Genomic DNA, 23,956 nt, shown 5'->3' on the forward strand with positions numbered 1-23,956 from the left:
ACCGCAGAAAGTGGGGCTCTGAAGTCAGGAGGCCTGGCCCCCTTCCCGGCAGCTCACATGGAGAAGCACATGAGTTACAAGGGTCACCGTGTCCATAGGGTGAACACGTGCCCAAAGCTCCAAGGAAGGATGCTCCGCAGGCGGCACACATCTCCGTGACCCGCTGGAGGCCCTGATGGGCTTCGGGGGCCACCCACTGGGGCTCTAGGGAGGCCTGGGCCGGGGGCTCAGAGTGGACGGCCCACATGGCTCCCCCGCCCGCATGGCCACCCTCACCTGCTCAGCCTCGGACCTCTGGCGACTCTGATGCCTCCCCCACAGACATCTCCTTTGTCTCGCTTCTGATGGGGAACAAAGCCAAAAAGGAAGCCTGGAACATCCTGGAGGCCAGGGACACTGAAGGACATGCGGGCACACGGTTCCTGCTCAGCTGTGCTGTTCCCTGGCTGTGAGCCGTGGCCCAGTCCTCTGTGCCTGTCCTTCCAAGACACTGGCCATCTCAGGCCCGTTCTCTACTGTGGAACAGTCTCCACCGGGCCTGCCTTCCCTGAGGACCAGGAGCACCATTCAGCTCAGCTCTGCGTTTCTGGCACCCGGTCAGGGCCCGGGGTGCTCAGGAAATAGTTGTTGGAAAAATAAATCTGTGAAATGAGACCAAAAATACCCCCCCTCAGAAAGGGGTCTGCAGGACACTCAGCTACTGTAGGCGAAGACACAGTGTGACCTACGATAGCCACACAAATGTCAGCTTCGTTGTGTTTGGAATCAGAAAATGTGAGCGAGTGCTTTTTCCACCTGCTAGCTGGAGCCTCAGTTTCCCCATCTGTAAAAGGGAAGGGTTGGGCTGGGTAGCCTGAGTGGCAGAAGCCTGGCAGAGATTGGTGGCCTCCCTGCATGGAGGAGACAGACCTGAGAACTTGGGGAGGCCGAGGATCCACAGGGCAAAGGTGCGAAGGATGAGGAAGCAGCCGGACAGGCTGCTCGGGGTCTGCAGATGGGGGCCTTCTGGGGAGGCCCTGGGGCCAGGTGGGGAGCAGCCGGTCACAGCATGGGCCACTGTGGAGCTCCTACAGGCCCACCTGCAGCTGCAGGGACCAGGGACCAGCTCTTGGGGAAGACTTTATCTGGGGCCCTGGGAGATGTGGTGGCTTTTATTTATACCCCCCAAATCTGCCAGTGGTTCTCTGGGGAAGAAGGAAGCCAAGTGGGCAGGAGGAAGAGGTGGAGAGGCCCCGCCCAACTTAGGTGCTCCCCGTTAGCATGGACTAACCCATAGGAGGTGACCCTTGCACTCCTGACCTATGCAGCACACTTGCTTTCACCTTGGCCTGGCAAGTAGCTTCCAGAATGATTCCATCCAGGAGAGGAAGAACGTGAACACACACTCATCCAACAGCTGGGCACGGTGGGGAGGGTCTTTGGGGAGGCGATCTGGCCCCATCTATCAAAATGTCAAGTGACTTGCCCTTCCAGAAATTTCCCCCAGAGCCTTGTAAAGCGTCTCCGGCCCACCATCGTTCCACTCAGCAGCATGTGCTGCTCAGAAGGAGGGAGAACGGACGTGAGTGTCCGTTACTGGGGCAGAAGGTGGACTGGATGGGATGGGACAGGGTAAACCTCGAGAAGCCAGAGCGAGCTCTACCTGCGCAGGTAAGGAAAACACACGTGTGTCAGGTGACAACTGAAGGGAGGGGGCCATGGGAACACATGATCCCAAGTGTGCAAAAAAGCAAAATACAACCCCCGGCTCCCTGTTGCTGGAAATGTAAAGTGGTGCAGCCACTATGCAAAACAGTGTATGGAGGTTGCTCGAAAAAACGAAGTTGGAATGACCATATGAAGTAGCAAGGCCACTTTGGGGTGTAAACCCAAAAGAGCAGAAAGCAAGGTCTCAGAGATTTGTACTCCTGGTTTGCAGCGGTAGCATTCACAAGAGCCAAAAGCTGGAAGCAAGCCAGTGTCCATGGGGGGAGCGGCGCGTGCATCTGTCCATCCCGCGGAACACAAGTCAGCTGTGAAGGAAGAGAACGCTGACCCACGCCACGCCACAGGTGAACCTCGCAGACACGGGGCCAAGTCAGATAAGCTGGTCACAGAAGGACGAGTACTGTGTGCACCACCGGCTCACGCTCCCCCCTCCCTGTGTCCTGGGGTCACCTCCCAAATAAGCCACTTGGCCTTCAATGTGCGTGTCTGTTTCTGGGGGAACCAATCACATGAGGGTGAGTTTGCGTTTGCTTGCATAGACGGGTTACGTTTTTATATATAAATCCCAGCTGCACCCCAAGCTGGGAGCAACTCACTTAACCTCCCTGAGCCTCAATTCCTGCAGCAATAAGTGGGGCTGGTAGTAGTAGTAGTCGTGGGCTGGGGCGCCACAAGGTAGCACCTTTTCTCCCGGCCCTGGAGGCCGCCAGTCCCTGATCTGGGGGCAGCGGGCCGGGGTATACACAGGCCTCTGCCCGCAGCCTCCCGCCTTCCCTCTGGGCACATTTGCCTCCTAATCTCTTCTTACCAGGACACGATCAGATTGGAGTGGGGCTCACCTCAGTGACCTTTTTAAATCGTAATCATCTCCTGAAATACCCTGTCTCTGCGCACAATCACGTCGGGAGGTGCTGGGCGGTCCAGCCTCAGCAAATGAATCTCAGGGGGACACAATTCAGCGCATCACTGGGACTGAGTTAACAAGGGGTGAGTACCTGGCACATAGCAAGGGCTGTATATGAATACTTTTACATAAAAGTAAGATTTTCTGGACTAGTCAAAGACATGGCCAACAGTGTTTACCCTGGGGTGGCCGGGGGGGGGCGGTGTTGGGGCTGGGGCATCCTCTGACACCAGATTCTATGCTTTTATTACCTTAATTCTCAAACTAACAACAATGATAAAGTAGTAACCCTGTCAGAGCACCTGCCAGTGCCTGGTACCAGTTGGAGGTGCCTGGAAGGTGGGTCTTCTCCTCCCGTCTTCAGGTCAGGCCTGTGTCCCAGGGAGCGGGGAGGGGAGTGCAGACCCCTCCCCAATGTCTGTTCAGCTTTTGTCTCAATTATTTACACCTCCTGGAGGATCAGCCTCCTGGTTAAACCCAGGGGCGCCATGAAGGGGCTTGGGCCTCAAGCCAAATGCTCCACCCGACCCACCCTGCCCCTCCCCTCCCAGGCATGTCTTGGGGAGGGAGGCTTCTCCAGGCCTCCTTCTGCTTGAGGAAACGGCTCCACCTGCTCCCTTCTTTCACCGTCCCAGGGGTCTCAGAGCCCCTCCTCCAGCTGGACAGTGTTGCCCTGGGAACCATTTATCCATTGCTCAAGTGGGGGAAACTGAGGACAGAGGGTCCCCAGAGAGTCCAGATCCCTCTGCAGCTTCACCTACATTATGCTTCAGTGTGAGGTCATTGGAGGTCACCTATCATCCCTCCCAATTCTGGAAGAGGTTGCTCTGACCCTGGAGGAGGTGGGGCCCAGCCAGCTCTGGGGTGTCCTCCCCTGAGGTCGCCCCAGAATTAAACAGGGGAGGAGCCTGAACTGGGGAGGGGACCTACTTGGCAGGGGTGTCCCATGGAGACAGGCTTGGGAAGCTCAGAGGCCTCCCCCACCAAAGGGACAGCTCCACGGGCCCCCAGCAGGGCTTGGGGTCCCATCCCAAGAAGGGTCCTACAGGGCCACGCCTACGGGGACCCCAGCAGACAGGAGTGGGGAGGCCCCAGGACTGGGGGTGCGGCCCTGGGATGGCCTGTGCATTCTGGATACACCGCTGTTTCCAGCCTGCCTGAAGCCGCTTGGTCTGCAGCCTTCTTGTGCCCCATGTGAGGGAAGAACTTGTCTCTCCTTTCTTTTTTCTTCCTTATAAATTTTGTTGAATATTTTTCCTTCAGTTGTGATCTTTGGGGCTCACAATTAACTGTGACATGTAACTCAAAGCACCACTGCCCCTGCCTAGGCTCACTGGGCATCCGCTAGGTCTCAGTTTCCCCATCTGAGCAATGGGAGGCTGGACTCTTGCTCACACTCTATGGCAGGCTTGGAGGGGACCCAGCTTCACAACTGGAGGTGAGGAAGACCTGCCCGTCAGGGTTTGGGCAAATGGAGGGGGTGGGCACCCCTGAGGCACAGAGGCCGGGCCCCCGCTGTGAGCGGTCAGTACTCAGTTCATTGTTCCCGGGAGCTGGTGTGTGTGTGTCTGCTCATGTCTGTGTTTCCATGAGCATGTCTGTGCCTGTGCATGCACATATGTCTCTGTGTGCACAGGACTGTTCCCATGTGCACATGCCCACTAATGTGCATAAACCCATGTGTCTGCAGGGCCACATATGATGCACCAGGCCCTTGTGAATGGGGAAACTGAGGAAGCTTCTTCTGGCAGGATCTAGAGCGGCCTATCCTGCTCTGGAATCCAAGCCCCAGCCCCAGAGCCAGTTTTGGACAGATGGACACGAAGCTCTGTAACGACCCAGAAATGGGGAGCCCTGGAATGCAGGAGGGAGGCTGGTGGTCCCCAAGATGTTCCACATGTGCCCACAAGAGAGTCTACCCCCTTCTGAAGACGGCCGTTGCCTCCGGGTGGGTCTGGACACAACCAATCTCACGTGCTCAAACCAGGTCTCCAGCTACTACCCGAGGAGGCTCCGCCCCATCTCCTGCCTGGCTTCCTCCTGCAGGGCCTTTGCTTACGCTGTTCCCTCTGCCCAGACTGTTCTTCCGGTCCCTTGTACTGCCCTCTTTCCCTAGGTGTGATCATCTCCCCAAGTACGCCGTGCGCCTCAGTCACCCACAGCCCACAGAACGCGCAGCCCTGTGGCAGGTGCCTTTTTGCAGAACAAACGGAATTCAGAATCTGCGCCTAGCTCGGACTAGGCTCAGATTCGGCTAGGGGACCCCGGGGTCATTCCAGGGCAGTTCTTTCCTGCTCCGTGGGCGGGGCTCTCCCGGGCATCGCAGGGAACCACCTCACCCCGCGGGATCTCCAACTGTCCGACTGGGCTCCCCCCTCCTCCCCGAACCCCTTGCAGTGTGCCTCCCCCCATCCCCCATGGTCTGGAAGAACTTGGCTCCGGCGGATTCATCTGTTCCTTCCACGTCATTGAGACTTTTCTGGCTTCCAGCCTGGCTTTAACAGGGGTGGGGGGTTGGTCGCCAGGGCCCCAATGCGGCCCCAACAGCCTTTTGTGGCGCCATCTGCCCTTGTCAATCTCGAGACTCCCGCCTCCAGGGACCACCAATCACAGCGCAGGCATCCCGGTTTCATCACCAGCATCCAATCAGCGCTTCCGCTGACCGGTCGGGCAGCAAGGTGGGAGCAAGATCGCTCCAGCCCCCTCCCCCACCGGGCCCCACTCCAGGGCCTGGCTCTGCCCCCCTCACGTCCGCATCCATCCTCAGTCACCCTGTCACCGTCTGCTTAGCGGACACCCATGGGCCGCCGCTCACCACTCGCAAGGCTGTGCCTTGCTGCTCTGAACCTGGGTCTCCTCCTCTGTAAGATCGAACAGCGCTACCGCTTTGGGAAGTTCTGGCTTAAGTGAGATCCTGCGGCCCCTGCAGGGCTGGCCACGTGGAGGTCTTCCAGGGGCCGAGAACGCGGGGTGGGTTCAGGGCTGGCAACTTCCTCAGGTTCTTGTCTGCTAGATGGAGAAGTGCCCCCCAACTCCCAGGGCTGATCCTGGGGGTCCTGCTTTGATGGAGGCACCCATCCTGGCCCCCAAGCTTAGCCCATCCAGCGGACTCCTTCCAGGATCTGCACCCATCTCTGTGCTGGTCCTCGGAGGGCCCCTCGGACCATGCAATCCCAGCCCCTGGGGGACCTGAGCCTAGTGTTTGGGGCCTCTTGCAGTGTGTGAGGAGGGCCCCATAATTGCGAGTTCTGGTCAAGGTGCATCCGTGGAGGCAGGAGGAAGAAGCTGGATCTGTGGGTTCGTATTACTTTGATCTCTACCTTCTATGCACAGCCATGCAGTTCACAGGCCCAGCCTAAGTGCATGCCTGTTACAGGCTCCAAATATTGGAGGCAGGAGGTTGTGGAACCAGATTCAGGCACCTCCCTGCCCGGGAGCTCCCACCATGTGCTTGGGACACTGATGGCCCCGGGCAGGTCTCTGGGGTCAGAGTCCACCCCTTGCAGGGTCCTCCTCCACTCCTAGGGATGTCCAGGCTGCTCAGAGCACCCACAGGACCCTGGGCCCACCCCAGCCCCACCCACTTTCATCCCCAAGATACACACAGACCAGCTCAGGGCTGCACACTCGCATTGTTTATTTTGCTTTTCCAGTCTGAAGCTACTATCATGGGCATTTAGTTATACAAATGACACTTACAAAAAATAAAAGACCAAGACACCCAGAGTGAGATGCATGGCAGAGATGAACTGGTGGGGGAGAGGGGGGCTGGCAGGGGCAGGGCTGGGAGCCAGGGGCCTGGGGGCTCCCCATGGGGCTCCCGGTGGAGGGCAACGCCCAGCTTCATCCCACCCCGAGACCCAAGGAGTCCAGTCGGACAGGGAGCACCGATCACACCGGGGGCTCTGGCTGAGGCGGTGAGGGGCTCAGCACCAACCAGATGGGGACACAGGCCTGGGCAGGCAGGAGGGAGGGGGCCAGTGAGGGCCCCCAAGGAGGTAGGGGCAGGTTCTCGATTGAGGGGAGCACCCTGCACCCCCCACAGCTAGCAAAGGAGGGCACCAACGCCCAGAGATGCTGTTTGAAGATTCCCCCACAAGACCCCTTGAAGATCACTCGTGGCTACTACCACCAGGCTTGCCTGGGTGCCTTCAGCAATAATGCTTCATTAAAAAAAAAAAAAAAAAAAATTGATTTGGTCATTTTCTGCTTCCAGTCAGGCCAGGGTGAAAAAAAGAGACAGCAGGGCCCCAGCCCAGGGCGGGGTGTGCAGTGGGCAGGCCCACCTGGTGCAGAGGGGCAAGCAGCCGGTACACGCTGGTATCGTCCCCTCCCCCTCTTGTGGCCTTCCCCCTGACGCAGGGGTGGTGCATCAGCAGGGTGCCTGATAGGCTGGGGGCAGGCACCCAGTTCCAGGGAAGTGGGGGGCAGAGGTTCTCGGGAGGGGGCAGGAGATTCCAGTTACCCCACCGGGCCCAGGGGCTCGGGAAGGCCTCCCAGCGCCCCGCCCCCCCGCCCCCAGCTCTCTTCGGCCCCTTTGGGGAAATAAGGCTCAGAGTCATCTGAGGTCAGAAGAAAGGGGTGCCAGCCTCGCCCACAGCAGAGAAGAGAGGACAGAAGGATCTGAGATCCCTCCAAGGACCAGGCACGGGGCAACAGGTGGGGGCACCGTTCTCTCTGGGTTTCCAGTTTGAAAGGCAAGGGGCTCACCACCACGCTGGAGCCCACCTGGAGAAGAGACTTATTAGCAGAAGGGTCTGGGCAGGGCGGGGACGGGGCGCTGGCGGCAGGCTAGTACTCCCAGAGAGTGGCTGGCTCGATGGTCTCGGCGCAGGCCTTCAGGACCCCTGCATGGTCCCCCTTCAGGTAGCGCCCGCCCACCTTGATGGCCACTTTGTTGTAGTCACAGAATTCGAAGAAGAAGTCCACGGGGGTGTCACTGCTGCTGGTGACCGACGAGTCGCTGCCCACTGTCCAGTACTTGCCTGTGGAGTCTGGGGGGGGGGCGCAGTGAGACCCATCAGGCCCCACCCTGCAATCACGGCTTCTGGAGTCGGGCTGGGTTCTGTGTGATGCCCACCCAAGCCTCCCACCCCTGCTGGACGGGGGTCCGTGCCTCTTCCCTCCACCCGGACTTTAAGTCCCACAACTCAGGTGTGGGACACCTTCCCTGCCCACCCTTTCCAGAATCTGGTCTCCCTCTCTGCTCTGCTCCCCCTTCTCTACCTCGGGGGTCCTCCCATCTACACAAAGAGGGAAAAGGGCCTGCTGGCCACAGGATGTCTGTCCCCAGAGCCAAGTCACAGGGCAGCCAGGCTGAGCCCCAAAGTGAGACAAGGGCTTCAATCCCTGTGGCCCCCTGGAGCCGCCCCCCTCAGGACCCACCTTTGATGTTGTAGGCACCGTCATTGAACTCCAGCTGGAAGACGTCATAGCTAGAGCGGTTTGCATCCAGGGTACCCGTGACCTTGCGGCAGCCGATGAAGCCATGCTCCCCGCGGAACACGATGATGGGACGGTTGATGAGCTTCATGAGGAAGAGCTCCGAGTCCCCTGTCCCAGGAAAGGGGAGGGGCGGTGAGTCTCACAGGGTAGGGCTGGGATGATCAGGGCACGGCTCAGAGAGAGCGAGCAGGGAGTCTGGGGTCCCCCAGCATGTCAGCCCTGGGATGACGGGGCGGGGGGGGAGGGATGTCGGTGAGTGACTATGAGGTGGGCAGACCCTCCAGAGAACCCTGCAGTGGGGAGCTCCCACAGGTGGCTACCTGCTGTCTCCACCGAGGCAGCCAACTGCCCGTTCTTCTTGGCCGTCACAAACTTGCCATTGGACGCACGCAGTGTGATCCGCCGATCACGCCACTCGATGTCGAAATAGCAGCTGATGTTCCTGGGGGTGTCAGGAAGGGTCAGGCGGGGCTGCCCCAGGTCCCGGGGCCCCGACCCCCGGGAAGGGCCAGCCTGGGGCGCGGCGGCAGGGCACTCACTTGGTGGAGGCAGTGGACTGCACGCCCCCAGTGGCTGTCAGCGTCCAGTACTTGCCCGTGTGGGTGCGGAAGGCGCACTTTTTGGTGTCGCGGTCAATCTCCAGCTGGAAGGTCTCCTGGTCGGTCTCCTCATCCTGATTGGCTGACAGATCCATACCTGCGGGGAGAGCTTCCGACTGGCACGGGGACCCCCGCACCCTGAGCTGGGGCCGACCCACAGCCCTGCCCTCACACACCACTGCCAAGACCCCTCAGCCTCCACATCAGGGGGCAGGACCCCAGACCCCAGGCAGAGCCAGGCAAGGACCAAGGCTGGCTCTTTCGCGGATGCTAGAATACCTCCCAACAAACCATCTGCACAGACATTCTAGAACCAATCAGCAGAATCTTAATGTGGACCAGGATTAAATATTAAGGATTAATTATTGTTAATCATATTGTAGTTATGTAAGAAAATGGCCTCATTTTTCAGATACCCACAAACATCTCGAGATGAAATGCCTTGATGTCAGGGATTTGCTTGAAATACAATCAAAAACAATGAATATAAGACAGATTGAGCTAGACTGCAGAATATCGCATTTGGGGGAAATCAATAGATTCTATCCTTCCCGTTCCTATATGTGTGTAAAAATCAAGAGTAAGATGTAATAGCACACGTTCGTTTCAGAAAATTTACAAAACTCGTAAATGCATAAAAATGGAGTCACATGGGGGCGCCTGGGTGGCTCAACTGGTTAAGCGCCCGACTCGATTTCGGCTCAGATCATTATCTGAGTCGTGCGATAGAGCCCCGGGTCTCCTCGCTGAGCTTGGAGCCCGCTTGAGAGTCTCTCTCTCCCTCTCCCTCTGCCCCTCCCCACCTGTGCTCTCTCTTGGGGGGGGGCAGGGAGAGTCACACATACCCCTTATGCCCACTGCACCCCAGAACACACTGCAAATGGCAGGTGAACACACCCTCCTCACCTTTTCCCCAGTGAAAACATGCATTTTCTCTACCTCAAAGTGCATGCATGCCACAGATCACGACTTACAGATGATCTAAGCAACATGCTCACACACGTTTCCCTGTCCCTAAATCATCTGATGTGACCAGAGGGGGCTTCCGTGCTCCCACGAGCTGCTGCTGCCCAGCAGCTGATCTCTGGGGCCCCATCTGCGTTGCCTCTTCCAGCTAACAACCTGGAAGTAGGATATTTGGTTCCAACAGAACAAATTCACATTCCGCAAGTGCCTGGGTTCTAAGAACCACAGCAGCAGGGACACCTGCCCACTCTGCTGGCCGCCCAGACTCGGGGCTTGAAAGTGTGTCACCGTTTGGGTCTGGACACCTTTAGAAGACGGGACCACAGTGGGGGGGTGGCATGTGGCCCTTCAGATGAGCAGATGGAGGCTGGTGGACGGGGGAGCCCTGGTTCCCCACCCGAGACCCACCCGTAGTTCTCCACCACCAAGCGGAGGGCCCGAAGGGTGTGAGCCTGTCTTAACCCCCATCAGCACCAGGGGGTGGGGACCTTCACCTCCACTTCACAAAGGAGAATGAGGCAGAGGTGGTATGTCCTTCCCAAGGTCACCCAGAGAGAAAGTGATGAGTGCTGGTGAGCCTCAGGAGGGGAAGTGGGCAGACTCAGGCCTCCTCCCATGCTCTCTCTCTGGACTGGTGGACCCAGGGCCCTCAACAGCTCCTCTCAGAACCCCTTGGGCTCAAGCCTCCAGGCCCACTGGGCCCCCTTAGCCCTGATGTCAAGGATCTGCTGACTATTGGGAGGCAGGTAGTGAGCCAGACCCACCATCACACCCCCAATGAAGAGGAGGGTCAACAGAGACTAGGCCCCCGGGTAGCCAAGCCACCAGGAATGGAACCGTCATAAAAGGCCACTCTGGGGAGCACAAGCTTTTGAGGCAGGAGTCCCCAAAAGCTGGCAGACATGCCCCACCCTATGAGCTAGCCCACCCCAGCCCCATGGCATCACCTGCCCAATGTGTGGTGCACTGGCTGACCAGAAGGAGGGGAGAGACAAGAGGAAAGGCCCCGCCGGGCACACTCTGGCAGCAGACAGGACAGAGGGGGATCTCCAGAAAGAGGGGCAAAGGGGGCAGGAAAGGGACTGGATCCGAAGTCCAATCTCTAGTCAGAGGTTAAGTACGAAGTCAGGAGGCTCCTTCTCAGGGAGACTTAGCCAGGGGCAGCCCCATGCTCCACGGAATCCATACTGACCTGCTCTTCCCACAGAGGAACAGAGGGAGGCCACACCCAGGGCCCCACAGCCGTGGCCCTCTGCTCGGCTGCTCAGACCCCATCGGCTGCTTGTGTCCAGTCCTGGACATGGTCTGATGAAAAGGCCTGGGCCATCCAGGGAGCCACCCAAAGTGGGGGCCAGGCACCCTCGGCAAGTGCCTTCCCCCACTCAGCCCGCATCCCTCTATCAAAAGAGTTTCTCCATTCTGCCAGGAGGTTGGAAGGATTCAGGGACCTGGTGTCAAGGTGACAGCAGGTCTTCCGAACCCAATAGGAAGGGGTACAGGGGGTGTCTCCCCAACATCCAGCAGGGCCCCTCCTGGCTCCAAGGCCCTGCCCAGGCGGGAAAGGCCCCACTTGGCCTTGGAGTCTCTAATTAGAGCTGGGTTACTATGGGAACAGGCTTTTCTTTGGGATTTTTCTTTTCATCAACTGCAGCAGCCGCACTGAGTCACAGGCCCACAGGAACCCTGGGGAGGCAGATGCTGGGCTGGAAGAAGCTCGTCTCCTGCCTCCCCCCGCCCCCCGCCCTGCCTGTTCCTCTGCCTCATGGCTTTTCCTGTCGCCAGCCTCTGAGCCGTTCCCTATGGTGGTTCAGAGAGGGCACTCCATCCCCCTCAGCCTGAGCAGTTTCCAAATTGCCCTGGCTGGTCCAAAAGAGGCACTCCCCACCACCCCATTCAGTTTAGGGGAAGGGGCCTGGAAGTTTCTGCGGCCTCCCCTCCCCTCCGCTCTCTTTCCAGTACATGACCACCTCAGATCCTTCCTCCATCCTTGCACAAGAATTAGGGCGTAAATTACCGCAAATGCCCTGCCTCTTCAGGAGAGCTTTTACACATCCTGCAAAGCCCAGCCTGACGAGCCCTTTTCTCGGCCGGCCGGCCAGCCTGACCTCAGAGTGCCTCTGAGTGGCTGGAACAGGGCGCTTCCTGAGCATGGAGCCCCAGGGCACAGCTGGCCAGACACATGGAGGCTGAGAGACCAAGTGGGAAATGTGGACCCAGCGTGGCTAGAGTCCAGGGCAGGCAAGACTTCCAAGGAGCAAGGCAGGGGAGGGACACACCCCACCTGGCTGGGAAGTGCTGCTCACTCAGCCACCCTGCCATCCTTCATCCCTGCCCAAGCCAGGCCCTCTCCAGTGACATGGTCACATGGATTCCACCTGCCTATCACATCAGTCCTCAGGCACCAGGAAGGACCCCACTCCCTGGTGGCCAAGTTGGCCCCCTTCCCAGAAACAAAGCCTGGCTCAAAGAATTAGCCCAGGGTGGCCCAGAGCCGGCCCTTTACAGATGGGGAAACTGAGGCCAGAGAGCAGGTTGCAGCGTCAGCAGGGAGCACCCCACCCCCACCAGGCAGGCCTGTGCAAGCCTGTGGGCATGATTCCCATCCCCCGCCCCCCCCCCCCCGCCAGCTAAACCCAGGATCCTCCTCCTTCCTGGCTGGCTTTTCCCAACATGTGTCAGAAGCACAGACACCACCTCCTTTGCCACGCAGGCCTGTCCAAAATGGCCTCTGAGACACGCCCCCAACCCCATAGCGGCTGCAGGTCCTCTGGTCTCCTTCCATCCCACCAGGAAGCCTTGGGGTCAGCTAACCTGAGAACAAGATAAGGACACCAAGATCCGAGGCCCAAAGAGCCCCAATCTCAGCCCCTAAAGACCCCTCCCCCAGTTCTTTGTACCTTTAAATTCAGAGATGAGCCAACACTTCTCCTGGCCCAATTTCGGGCTCCCCCTGCCCCATCAGCCTGAATCACACCATGACACTTCCAGCAAGTGCTAATAAAGAGGAGAGGGCATCTGCCCAGACTTGCTCTGCTCTTCCTGGCCTCAAGGGCTGGGGCCAGGTCCACCCGCTCCTCCTCGTCTTCCCCAAGGAAGACACTGGATGCTGCCCAGCAGGCACGCAGCATGCCTGCATGGGTGAGTGCCCATCATGGGTCTGGTGGCCCCACCGGCGGTTCCAGTCCCACCTACCAACCTCACAAGCTCCTTCTCAGCCATGCTGGGCTTTCTGCCCCTCCTTGCCTCAGGGCCTTTGCACAAGCTGTGCTTGTTTTGCCTGTAACACTGTTCCACAGGCCTGATACATGCTACCTTGTACTCATCTTTCAGGTCAGCTCCAGTGATCTCTTCAGAAGTGTCTCCCCCACCCCGCAGTCTAATCTGAGATCCTGATGTACTTTCTGGACCCCCAGGCCTTTGCTTGACACCTCTGGGATGCTGATCATGTCCCAAGAAGAACATCAGCTACAACAGAGAAGGGTCCAGGCACATATACTCATTCGTTCACTGAACATGTCTCACCTGGTAGGGGGCTCAACGTTTGCTAAACCGGTGAGGAGTCCTGCCCCACCTACGCGGGGGAGGGAGGGCACTTTGCCCTGGAGGCTGGGAGGCATGGGGGCGGGAGGTGTCAGAAAAGAGCCTATTCTGTAGTCAAACAGACCCAGTTCTGCATGTTGCTTTCTTGCTGTGTGACCTTGGGCAAATGGCTTCACCTCTCTGGGCCAAAAGGCTCATCTGTACAACTGAAATGATACTGTCCAAATCAATCAGCAAACTCAGGCACAAAGCAGCCATTACCCCACCGGGCCTCCATCCGTAGTGCCATGGGGCTGCAAGCCCCTTTCCACAGTCCCCACCCACAATCAGGAGGGTAGCCATCAGGATGAAGGCAGGGAAGTCCACTCCACCAGGAGGACGACACTGATTGGGCTCCCACCAAGCCATCTCCAGACTCTGGGGGCTCAACTTCCCACTCAGCAGAGCAAGACCCCCACAGGTCCCTCCAGTGGGCCCTCCGGCTGCAAAGAATCAACTGTCTTCCTTGCCAAAGGAGGGAAGAGGGCGCCAGAAGGAAGAGAAACCGCCCAGGGGGAGAATCTAAGAAGGGAAAGAGGGGGGCTCACTTCTGGCGCGCAGGCCGGTAGGAAATGGCCAGGCCAGCAGGAGGCCCGGGAAAGGACGGAGCGCGTTACAGTCAATTGTTCCAGGCGGGGCACTTGGGCTTGGGTTCACGCGAGGGTAGGGGCTTCCCGAGGGAGCCGGGCTGGGGTCTCTCGGCTTACGCCAAGTCCGCCTTCCCGACGCCCGCAGAGCAGAGCGCACCAGACCGGAGACGTGCGGCGGGAGCTGGGCGGGGTTCCTGGCAGGGCGCCATCCGCGCCACGCCGTCCCGGGACCGGGGCGCGAGGAGGGAGGCCACCTCCAGGAGAAGCTCCGGACCGGGGCACTAGGCCGGGGACAGCGTGGGGGGTCCTCAACAGGGAGGACCCGCAGAAAACCGATCCCCTCCCCCTCCCCTCTGCATCTGGTTTTCCCATCTGCAGAGACCGAGCAGGACAAAGGGGGCGAGGGAGGGCCCTCTGGAGGAGCCCGCCCCCCTGCTCACAAAGGCCGCGGCCTCGAGCATGGGGCAGACGCGGGAGGAGGGGCTGGGGGGGAAGGGCAGACACACGGGAAGCACCCCCCAGCAGAGGCCGACCCCTCGGGGCTGCAAGTGGAGATGCAGAAAGGCCCGGATGGCTGGAAGGTGGAAGCGCACCCTGCGGAGATCAAAGGCTTCCCCATCCCGCCTGCGCTGGGAGGGCCGTGGGGGGTGGGGGTGCGCCCCGCAGGCATAGCGACCCTCGCCTCCGCCCGTGAGCTGCAGGCCCGCCGACGAGGGAGGGGCACGAGGAAAGGGGGAGGGGCGTTTCCCCCAACCCGGGGCTGGGCCGGGCGATCCGCGGGATCGGCGCGCGTGGGGAGTCCCAGGCGGGGGTTCGGAGGGTGGCATAGGGCGGCACCTACGCGGGGCCGAGGGAGCCGCAACCCCAACGCGGGGTGGGGGCGTGCAGCGGCGCTCACCGATGGGCAAGGCCCCACCCCTCGCCCCCTCCTCCGGGCCCAAGCGCACGTCCGGCGACGAGGCGGGGTGGCCCGCGCGCCTAGCGGGGGCGCACCCGGCGTCGCTAGGGATTGTAGCAGCGCCGCGGGCGAGAAAGGGCGGGAGGCTGGAGGTACGGGGGTGGGGTGCGCTTTGTGCACCGACCGGGAGAGGAGGGGGGCGGCGTCCCCACTCACCCTGGCGCGTGGACACGTTCCTCTCGTTGGCCGCCTGCAGCACGACCTGGGCGCAGCTCTGTTCCAGGGCGAAGAGCTCGTCCTTGCCCACCTTGGTGGCCTTGCCCGCCTTAAGCGTGCCGCTGGGCCCCGACGGCGCCAGGTAGCGGCCCTCGCAGTCGCGGAAGGCCACCTTGCCGGAGCGGAACTCGAGCGTGTAGCCGGTGGCGGGCTCGGGGCGCGCCACCAGGCGCCCGTCGTGGCGCAGGAAGCGGTGGTCGGCGGTCTGCACGCTGTAGCGCTGGTCCTGGAAGGCCAGCGTGATGAGCGAGTCGACGCCCCAGGGCACGTCGCGGTCCACGGCGATCTCGTCCGCCGGCCGCGCGCTCAGGTGCGCGTAGCGCTTGCGGGTCAGGCTGTAGATGTTGACCTGCGGGTGCATGGCGATGTGCACGCTCCACTTCTCAGCCGGCGACACGGTCTGCGCGAAGCACGACAGGCGGTCCTCGGTGCCGCCGAAGTAGCGCCGGTGCACCTCGGACTGTAGCGACCAGCGGCCGTCGTCGTGCGCCACGATGAGAAAGCGGCAGTCGGGGCCGGGCACCTCGCGCTCGCAGGTCACGTTGCCGTCCTTGTCCGCCGCCAGGTAGCGGCCCAGGTGGCTGCGCAGGCACACGGCCGCGCTGCCCGCCTCGTCGGGCGGCTGCTCCAGCGTCCAGATCTGCTTCTTCTTCAGGCTGCTGGCCGACGCGTTCACCTTGAACCCGAACGCCTCGGCCGTCAGGTACTTGTTGCCGCAGTTGATGAGGCCGAACTGGATCTGCACGGCCTCGGCAGTGCCGTTGGCGGTCATGGTGGCGGCGGGCGGGCGGCCCCGGCGCGGCCCGGGAGGTCGGTGGCGGGTCCCCGCAGCGGCGCCCTGCTCCTTTGTTAGCGACCACGGCCCGGCGCGCACCCTCCGCAGCGCTCCACAAAGCCGGCCCGCGGCGCGCGAGCCCCTTTCTAGGCGGGGTGACGTCAGCGCAGCGAGGCCCCGCCTCCGCCCCGCCCCGGGGCTCGGCGGGGGAGGGGGCGCAGGGAGCGCGCCGCGCGGGGACCCGAGGGGCGCTGGGTGGCGGCTCCGCTCTCCACGTGCCCAGGTTCTGCACGGCCGGCTTCTGCAGTGCCCCTACCTCGCGCCGCCGCCCCCTCCCCCTCAGTGTCAGGGCCCCACCCCCGCAGCGCCGCAGCCTGAGGATCCACCCGGAGCTCGCGACCCGTCGGAGGCCCCCCATCCTAAGCTAGCGGGGAGGAAGGGTTTGAGGTTGTGACAGAGACCGCAAAGGCCACAGAACGCATTAGTACTGGGCGGAGGCGGTCCGGAGGCTGCTCGGAGGAGGTGGCCTTAGAGCAGAGCTTTAAAGGGGAGAGGGCGCACTCACCCACCGCGCAGCGGCAGGTGAGTCAAAGAGGGGTGGGGGGCAGGCCAGGAGCTGGGGGAGGGGCCTACAGACCCCAACTCGCCCAACTCAACACTTGCAAGACACTTCCATGAAGGCCACCCAGACCCCGCCCTGTGGCCCAAAATAGTTCTTCGAGGTAGTGGCAGCGACAAGTGACTGCTGTTCCCATTCTGGGGATCAGGGTTCTGGTCTTCCAGGCACTGGGGTGGGCTGATCAGAGGTGGGACCACTCCTGGCCCCACAGTCTGAAGGGCGGGGTTGGGGTCGGGGCTCCAGGACCAGTGCGCCCTTCACTTTATACCCCCAGGCCCCCACTGCATAGGTGGCTGAGCTGGTAGAAGCCCTCTTCCTTCAGGACCCCCAACTGTCTACCATCCTCCCGCAAAGGGGACACTCCCTGCAGATGCTCACCCCCCTCCCACCTCCTCCCCCTTCTAGGAACACTTCCCGTTTTTAAGGCCAGGACTTTTGCTGGGACATTCCCCACATGCCAAGCAAGCCCCATGGAATGCCAACATGACCACAAGCTGCCCACAAGGTCTCGGGGGCCAAAGGCAAAGAGCACTGAACTAGCTCCCCAACTGGTTGGTCTGGGCCTTGTCTTCTCCCAGGCAAACCCCTCCAGGGATTTTTTATCTTCCAGGGAAAAATGGTGTCACATTCTCACCATTGTGGCTCTAATGTGTTTACTGGCAGGGCCTGGAACCCCAGGCAGGCAGTGGCCATAGCCTCCCCTCCCACAAAACCCATCCCTCAAGAGCCGGAACATCAAAAGTTTCTCATTTTGAGGTTATCTATTAGGCTTGAAACGCAGGATCTCACTGGCTGTGTGACTTTAGGCAAATTGCTTAACCTCTCTGAACCTCAGTTTCTGTTTTGTAGAAGAGATACAAATCCCCCATCTCAGGATGGTCTGAGTGTCCCTGGGGGCATGGAGCTCAGACACCGTCCCTGTCCACCCTCAGGACCCATTCCAGTCCCCAGGAAGCCATGCATCTAATTAGAAAGACCCCAAACCTCTGGTCAACTTCCAAGGCTCAGAGGAGAGGCGGATGAATAGCTCTAGGCATTTCCAGAAGGCTGTGTGGTGCCGGCTTGGTGCTGGCAGCAGGACTGGAGCATGCTGAGACCCGCCTACTGGGATCAGGGCTGGGCGGCCCCTCCCCGCTCTGGCCCCGAGGCCCCCTCCTACAGCTTTGCAGCCTGGAGGCCAGGAAGGGGACTGGAGTTGGGGGCTCCTGCCTGTCAATCAGACCAGAGGTGGGAGCGGGTCCAGTCCTTCCCAGGTGATGCCTTGAGGGGTAGAAAGACTGGCGAGTCGAGATGGGTTTGGCGGCAGTCTGGGTTCAAATGCATGTCTCTGGCTCTCGGCTTTGCCCTCTCTAAAAGGGGCACGCTGACAGCACCTGCCCTGGCATAGTTGCCAAGAGGACAGTAGAAGCTAAAGTTGGTGACTCCACACATCAGGCGCCTAGGAGACAGTTCTTGGCATGTGGTCAGTGCTCAGCAAACGCCAGCTGTTCTATTACTCACTAACAACATCGACGGGAGAATCCTAGGGACACAGACGGGTCTCCTCTGGCCCCCAGGGTCCCCAGGGATCCCCAGGACCCTAGTCGTGTGGTCAGGCAAAGGCAGGGTCTGTAGGAAGCTTTAGGATCCATCAGCCAGGAACTCTGGAGCCTCGTGCCTATTTGTTGAGTAAATTAAAATCGACTGGTGCAAAGGGCAGAGGTGGGGGGGGGAGGAGGAGGAGGAAGGAGCCCTGGGACCTGCCCGCAGGACAAGGGCAGTCCCAGTGAACAAAATTGAGCCTGCAGGTTGCAGGACAGCAGCTGAGTCCCGGGGACTCAGCGAGGTCCGCTGGGTCAGTATGTGAAGCACTGAGGTGAATTTCAACGGACGTGGAACTAAATTACTAGTATTTAAGGTTTTTTTTCTTGAATAGACTATAGGTTCACATGGCCCAGACTGGGAGTCTTTGTCTCCCCGCCCTCCCTGCCCCCTTCCCACCCCACAGGCTCCGTAAGTGTAGTTAGATTTGTTTCTTGAGTTTTCTTGTCTCCACACGAACACAAGCAAGCATGGGTTTGTATTCTTCTCGCCATTATTTTCAAACCTTTTATCACTTGGTGTATCTTTTTTTTTTAAGTAGCCTCTACACCCAATGTGGGGCTCGATCTCATGACCTTGAGATCAAGAGTCACGTGCCTTTGTGACTGAGCCAGCCAGGCGCCCGAAAGCCTCTTGGTTTTAAAACATATGTATGATTATAATTAATTACTGTTGGGAAGCCAATACAAGAACAAAATCTCAGGCAAGTTCAGCAAAAGAGCATTTTCACAAGTCACCCACTGCTCTGCACCCACGCCGTGTGCCCTCCACCGGCCTTCCCCACGCCTCGGTTACATGGGGCACCTCTAAGTCCAGCATGGTCACACGGTGCTGTCGGCAGACCCCGCCTCGGGTCCCTCTGGGGAAGGACAGGAACATGGTCACTGTGTCCCTCGGCCCCACGGGAGCCCAGGCACCACCTAAGCTGCCCTGAAGGAGAGCATGGCAGGAACCAGACCTGAGTGGCTCCTGGGCTGACCACCTTGTGGCTTGTGCCTGATCGGGGGAGGGAAATGAGGCCACTGGGAAGGGCTGCTCAGCTGGCCCCAAACCCAGTTCCCCAGGTGAGGATCCTGAGCCCCGGAGACCCAGACTCCTTCTCTCCAGCCCAGCAGCCTCAGGGGGGAACCCCTGAGCCCACCTCTGATGAGCAGGGGCTTTCTGAGACGAAATCCCAATGTGCGCCTGGCACAGAAGTCAAGGAGTGGACACTGGAGTCCCTTGGGTCCTGGCTGTGACGCATACTTGCCATGGGACCCTCGGTGAATTACTTCCCTCTGGTGCCTCGGTTTCCTTGCCTGTCAGATGGGAATAATAGCGCCTGTAGAGTTTCTCAGGAAAACAGAGGTAGATATAATCCCGGCACAATGTTCTGGAAAAACAGCAACAAAATGTCTTCACCTTCGCTCCTGGAAGTCGAAGTCGGCGGGTGCACTATGATGTTTTTGACGCATGTGTGAAGTTTCTCATAACAATAATAAAACCTGGCAGACACTGTAAAGCCTTCTTTTCACCTGCGCCGTTAACTGTGTGTGAGTGCTGCCCGTGGTGTTCCGACCTCTGCCCTCTCTGTGATGATTCGGAAATGTATCAAGTAGATGGAGGTGGAGAGATGCTAGATGGATGGAGGGATGGATGGATGGATAGACAGACAGATGGTAGGTTGATAGATGCAGATAAATGGATGGATGGGTAGATGATGGATGGATGGATAGTGGATGGATAGATTGACAGATGATAGGTAGATAGAAAGATGGATGATAGATGGATAGGTAGGTAGATAGTAGGTTGATAGATGGATAGGTGATAGCGATAGATATTTAGATACAGAAATGCATAGCTTTATTTCTGAGGGTCTTGTTTATATATTTGGCTTGGCTTCAGCTTCTTTCTCTGAATCTCGCTTCCATCCCTTGGCGACTCTTCCCAATGAGCCACCCCCCTCCCAGTCACCAGGGCTGCTTGCACCCCTCCCTACACCAGGGCATGTAGGGAGTCATGAAATTCCTACCAGGCTGATGCTTCCAGCTCAATCCGGGGCAATGACTGCCCTGACCAGCCTCGGGCTCACCTCCACCCCTCCCTGAGCTGAGCCGCGCTATCCAGGGCTCCTACACCCCGGACTCCCTAGGGGTCCTCCTGGCAGGAATCTTCCCCAGCCTGAGAGCTGGGTGCAAGCTTGACCGGCCCCTGGGGACCCTCTCGCTGGGCTCTGCCCTTGCAGGGCACAGAGTCCGTCTGGTGGGGGAGGCAGGCATTCATTCTCCTAAGAGCTCCAGGCATTGTGCTGAGAGCTTTATCTGCTTTCACGTTCCAACAAGCTGGGCATCTTCCCCATTTCCAAGATGAGGTGAAGGAACACACCCCACAGAAGGCGGATTGGTGGTTGCCGGGGAATGTGGAGGGACTGCTTGATGGGTACAGGGTTCCTTTTGGGGTGAGAGAAATGCTCTGGAGGTAGGAACAGGTGCTGATGAATGTAGTTAATACTACAGAAGTATATACTTTATCTTTTTTTTTTTTTAAGATTTTTTTTATTTGACAGAGACTGAGAGAGCACAAGCAGGAGGAATGGCAGGCAGAGGGCGAGGGAGAAGCAGGCCCCCCATTGAGCAGGGAGCCCGACGCGGGACTCCATCCCAGGACCCCAGGACCATGACCTGAGCCGAAGGCAGATGCTTAACCGACTGAGCCACCCAGGCGCCCCAAGAGTATATACTTTAAAAGAGTAAGTTGCATGCTATGCAAATTTTACCTCAATTTTAAAAATCCATCAACCTCAGGGGAAAAAACAAAGAACACAACCAAATCACGTAGCTGGGTGTGATAGTCCGAGGACCCAAACTCCAGACCCAGACTGTTGACTTGCAGCTGACAACACAGGCAGCTCCTCCCGGGTACTCCCTCCAGAGCAGCTACTCCCCCTCCCTCCCTGGGGGGCGGGGTCACACCCCTCCCTCCCAGGCAGCTGCAGCCTCCCCAGCCTCCCAGCCTCCTCACACCTCCCTCACAGGACTCCCCCTTCACACCCAGCTTGGCAGCCCCACACCACACCCAGTGAGACGCTGGAGACCTCACACCCTCCCCGCCCAGGGCTCTGCCAGCTTCTCTGGACTATCACCCAGAGACCAGGGCTTGGGGCCCCCGGGGTGGCCCTGGGTTCATCACAGCCCCCTTGAAGCTTTGCTTCCTTGTCTGCAAAAGGACAGGGGCGTGAGATCGTCCCAGGAGCTCCAAGCCAGCAGCTCAGAGCTGTGTGATGGGGACTGGGCTTCCCATCCCTCAGAAGGAGGGGAGTGTGGCCCAGGCATGCCCGAGGGGCCAGAAGTTCTGTCCACGTCACAGAGGCACAGATGTCCGCGGCTCAGCCCACCATAAATGACCTGCCTGGAGGCCAGAGCCTGTGAATGGCTTCCGTTGTTCTGCTGTACCCGGGGGGCCCCTCGAGGCAGCCTGGTACAGCCTGCATCCCTCCAGGGCGTCCTGCAAGGGGGAGGGACTCCAGGACCGCTGTGCCATCCGAGGCCGCAGGCTGCACCCTAGCACCGTGGGGACAGAGCCGAGGAGGGCACAAGAGGCCATCGCCCCCGCAAATATCCCCTGCCAATCTCGGGCCGTTGCGCCTTCTGGTTACAAACAGGGCCCCCGAGGCCTAGACAGAACGGAAAGGCCCTAGTCCAGCTTGAAGGAGGGATGTGCCGTTTTCAGGGTCCCAGGATGCCGCACCTGGCAGGAGGGCAGATGCTGGTCCAGCCCTGAGGCCCAAGCGTGTTTTGCAAAGTGAGGCTGCGGCGGCAGGTGCCTGGCAAGAGCCTGGCTAATTAAGAGGTCGTTAGCACCCCGGGCAGAGCCCCACTCCTGCCAAGACATCCTTGCCAGGAGCCGGACCAGATTCCTTGGCCATGGAGAGGCCTCTGGCTGGTGGCAAGCCTTGGCCTGCTCGCATGGGCCACCACCCCACTCCTGCTCTGAAGGGCCTGCCCCCTTCAGGGCTCCCCCCACCCCCCACCCGTGCTGCGAACCCTCAGCGGGACAGGCCTGTCTCTGGCCTCAGCTATATCTGCCAAACGGAGGGGCCATCCACTGTTGCCGGAGCCCGCGCAGAATCCATCTCGGGCAGCTTCGAGGAACAAGGGGTCTGCTCTGCCCAGGTTCAGCGAGGCCTGAGCGCTGTTCTGATCGACTCCTGATGCTCGGGGCGCGGGGGGCGGGGGGGGGGCAGTAACAAGCATGTCTCCCTAGCACAGCTTGCCCACAAGGTGTCCACCAGGGCAGGCGGAGTGGCTTCCAAAAAGGCAAGTGTGATGGAGCCCCTTTCAGCTTAAACCTCTCCCGTGGCTCCCCAGTGCCCGGCGCCCAGAGTGTCAGGGTCCCTGATGGTCTGGCCTCTGTCCACCTGTCCTGCCTCCCCTCCGGTTCGCTCTCCTCCACTCACCCACACCCTCCACACGGGGCTGCAGCTTCGCCCCGACCTGTGCAGACGGCCCTGAGCAATGTGAGTCTGAAGTGTGTGCATTTGGTAAATGTCTTTTCTCTTCCTCATGATTTATTTTTTAAAGATTTTATTTCTTTATTTGACAGAGAGAGAACACGCGAGCAGTGGGGAGCGGCCCTGGGATCATGACCTGAGCCGAGGGCAGACGCCTAACCGACTGAGCCACCGAGGTGCCCCTCTTTTCTTTTTTTAAGCCCGCCAGGCACCCCCAGACAAAATATGTGTTAATGGACTGTTCATGCTGTTGGGCTTCCAGTCAACAGTAGGCTATGAGGAGTTACATTTCTAGAGAGCCAGAAGTTATACGCAGACTTTCAACTGCACGGTGGTCAGTGCCCCCAGCCCCATGTTGTTCAAGGGCCAGCTGTACCCGCCTCCTGCCAAAAGCCCTCACTCATCCTAAAGACCCAGTTCAAAAATAAAAATAGAGACCCTCCCTCGCCTTCCCTGCTGCCCAGGCCTTTCTTGGCTCAATCCTCCCTGGCCTGCAGCCCTTCCAGACTGCAGACTGCAGACCCCAATACTTCCATCAGCGGGCGTGTGACCCCCACCCCAGGCCCCGCACTCTGACTGCTTCCCAGAGAGAACCTGGGGGTGGGGTCCTGGGCACAACAGCCCCTGATGTTTGAAATGCTCCAGCGGGGGAGGGGCAATCTTTCACCACCTGCCTGGCTCTGGGGTCCTGAGCTGGTACAGTCAGTCCTCCACGCCTCCCCAGTGCATGTCCAGGACACTGGACAAGGGTCCAGGCATCAGTGGGGGTGCTCAGATTCAGATGGGGCCGAGGGCAGCTTTGCGGCACGAACAAGAGGTACATCTGCAGCGTTAGTCCCTGGTGAACAAAGCAAGGTCCTCACCGGGCTGGGAACAGGAGTTGCGGGCCATGGGTGCAGGCCATTTGTGGGTCTCCCTCAAGTGCAGCCCAAGTGCCTGTGTATGAGAACTGACTTCTGCAGGCCCCGCCCTTGCCACATGGCCACGTGTCCCTTCAGAAAGCCCACCCGCCCTCCTCAGCCTGGGGGTCTTCTTTTAGGACTTCCGTGTACAGGTGCACAGGTTGTACCCTCCGCAAGCCCTGCACCCTCACCTGGGGGCTGGGTCAGCCTGGAAGGAAAAGGACTTTTATTTTGGCCCGAAGTCACAGCCCCCAGCTAGGGCACTTTTCATCCACCCAGAGGAGCACATTTTTCTAATTCATGCAAAGGCTCTGAACAGGCCCGCAGGATGCTGTCCTCACCCTTCTTTCCCTAGGCCATTCCTGGACCCCTTCGGAAAAACCCTCTTTCAGTCATGGTACCATCAATGCATAAGAAAGAAAACCCCAAGGGCACCTGGGTGGCTCAGTCGTTAAGCATCTGCCTTCGGCTGAGGTCATGATCCCAGGGTCCTGGGACGGAGCCCCACCATCGGGCTCCCTGCTCGGCGGGAAGCCTGCTTCTCCCTCTCCCTCTGCCTGCCGCTCTGCCTACTTGTGCTCTCTATCTCTCTGTCAAATAAATAAATAAAATCTTGAAAGAAAGAA

At 59.5% G+C, this 23,956-nt stretch overlaps 1 protein-coding gene and 1 long non-coding RNA gene across 2 annotated transcripts; one reads left to right on the plus strand and one right to left on the minus strand.

The window, feature by feature from the left end:
* The first annotated feature begins 1,290 nt into the window (after positions 1 to 1,290).
* Positions 1,291 to 6,232, plus strand: LOC141371359 (uncharacterized). The gene is made up of 3 exons (XR_012376259.1): positions 1,291 to 2,051; positions 2,519 to 2,694; positions 4,302 to 6,232. It is a non-coding gene; the product is annotated as an uncharacterized lncRNA (long non-coding RNA).
* Positions 6,225 to 15,854, minus strand: FSCN1 (fascin actin-bundling protein 1). The gene is made up of 5 exons (XM_025863768.2): positions 14,905 to 15,854; positions 8,596 to 8,752; positions 8,377 to 8,498; positions 7,997 to 8,164; positions 6,225 to 7,605 (listed from the first exon to the last, which is right to left on the minus strand). Exons 1-5 carry the CDS (start codon positions 15,734 to 15,736, stop codon positions 7,403 to 7,405), a joined length of 1,482 nt encoding a protein of 493 aa, XP_025719553.1. The 5' UTR covers positions 15,737 to 15,854; the 3' UTR covers positions 6,225 to 7,402.
* Positions 15,855 to 23,956: the final 8,102 nt, after the last annotated feature.

This window comes from Callorhinus ursinus, unplaced genomic scaffold (assembly GCF_003265705.2).
Source record: "Callorhinus ursinus isolate GAN/ISIS: 27379988/994484 unplaced genomic scaffold, GSC_fseal_2.0 scaffold70, whole genome shotgun sequence".
NCBI lineage: Eukaryota > Metazoa > Chordata > Mammalia > Carnivora > Otariidae > Callorhinus > Callorhinus ursinus.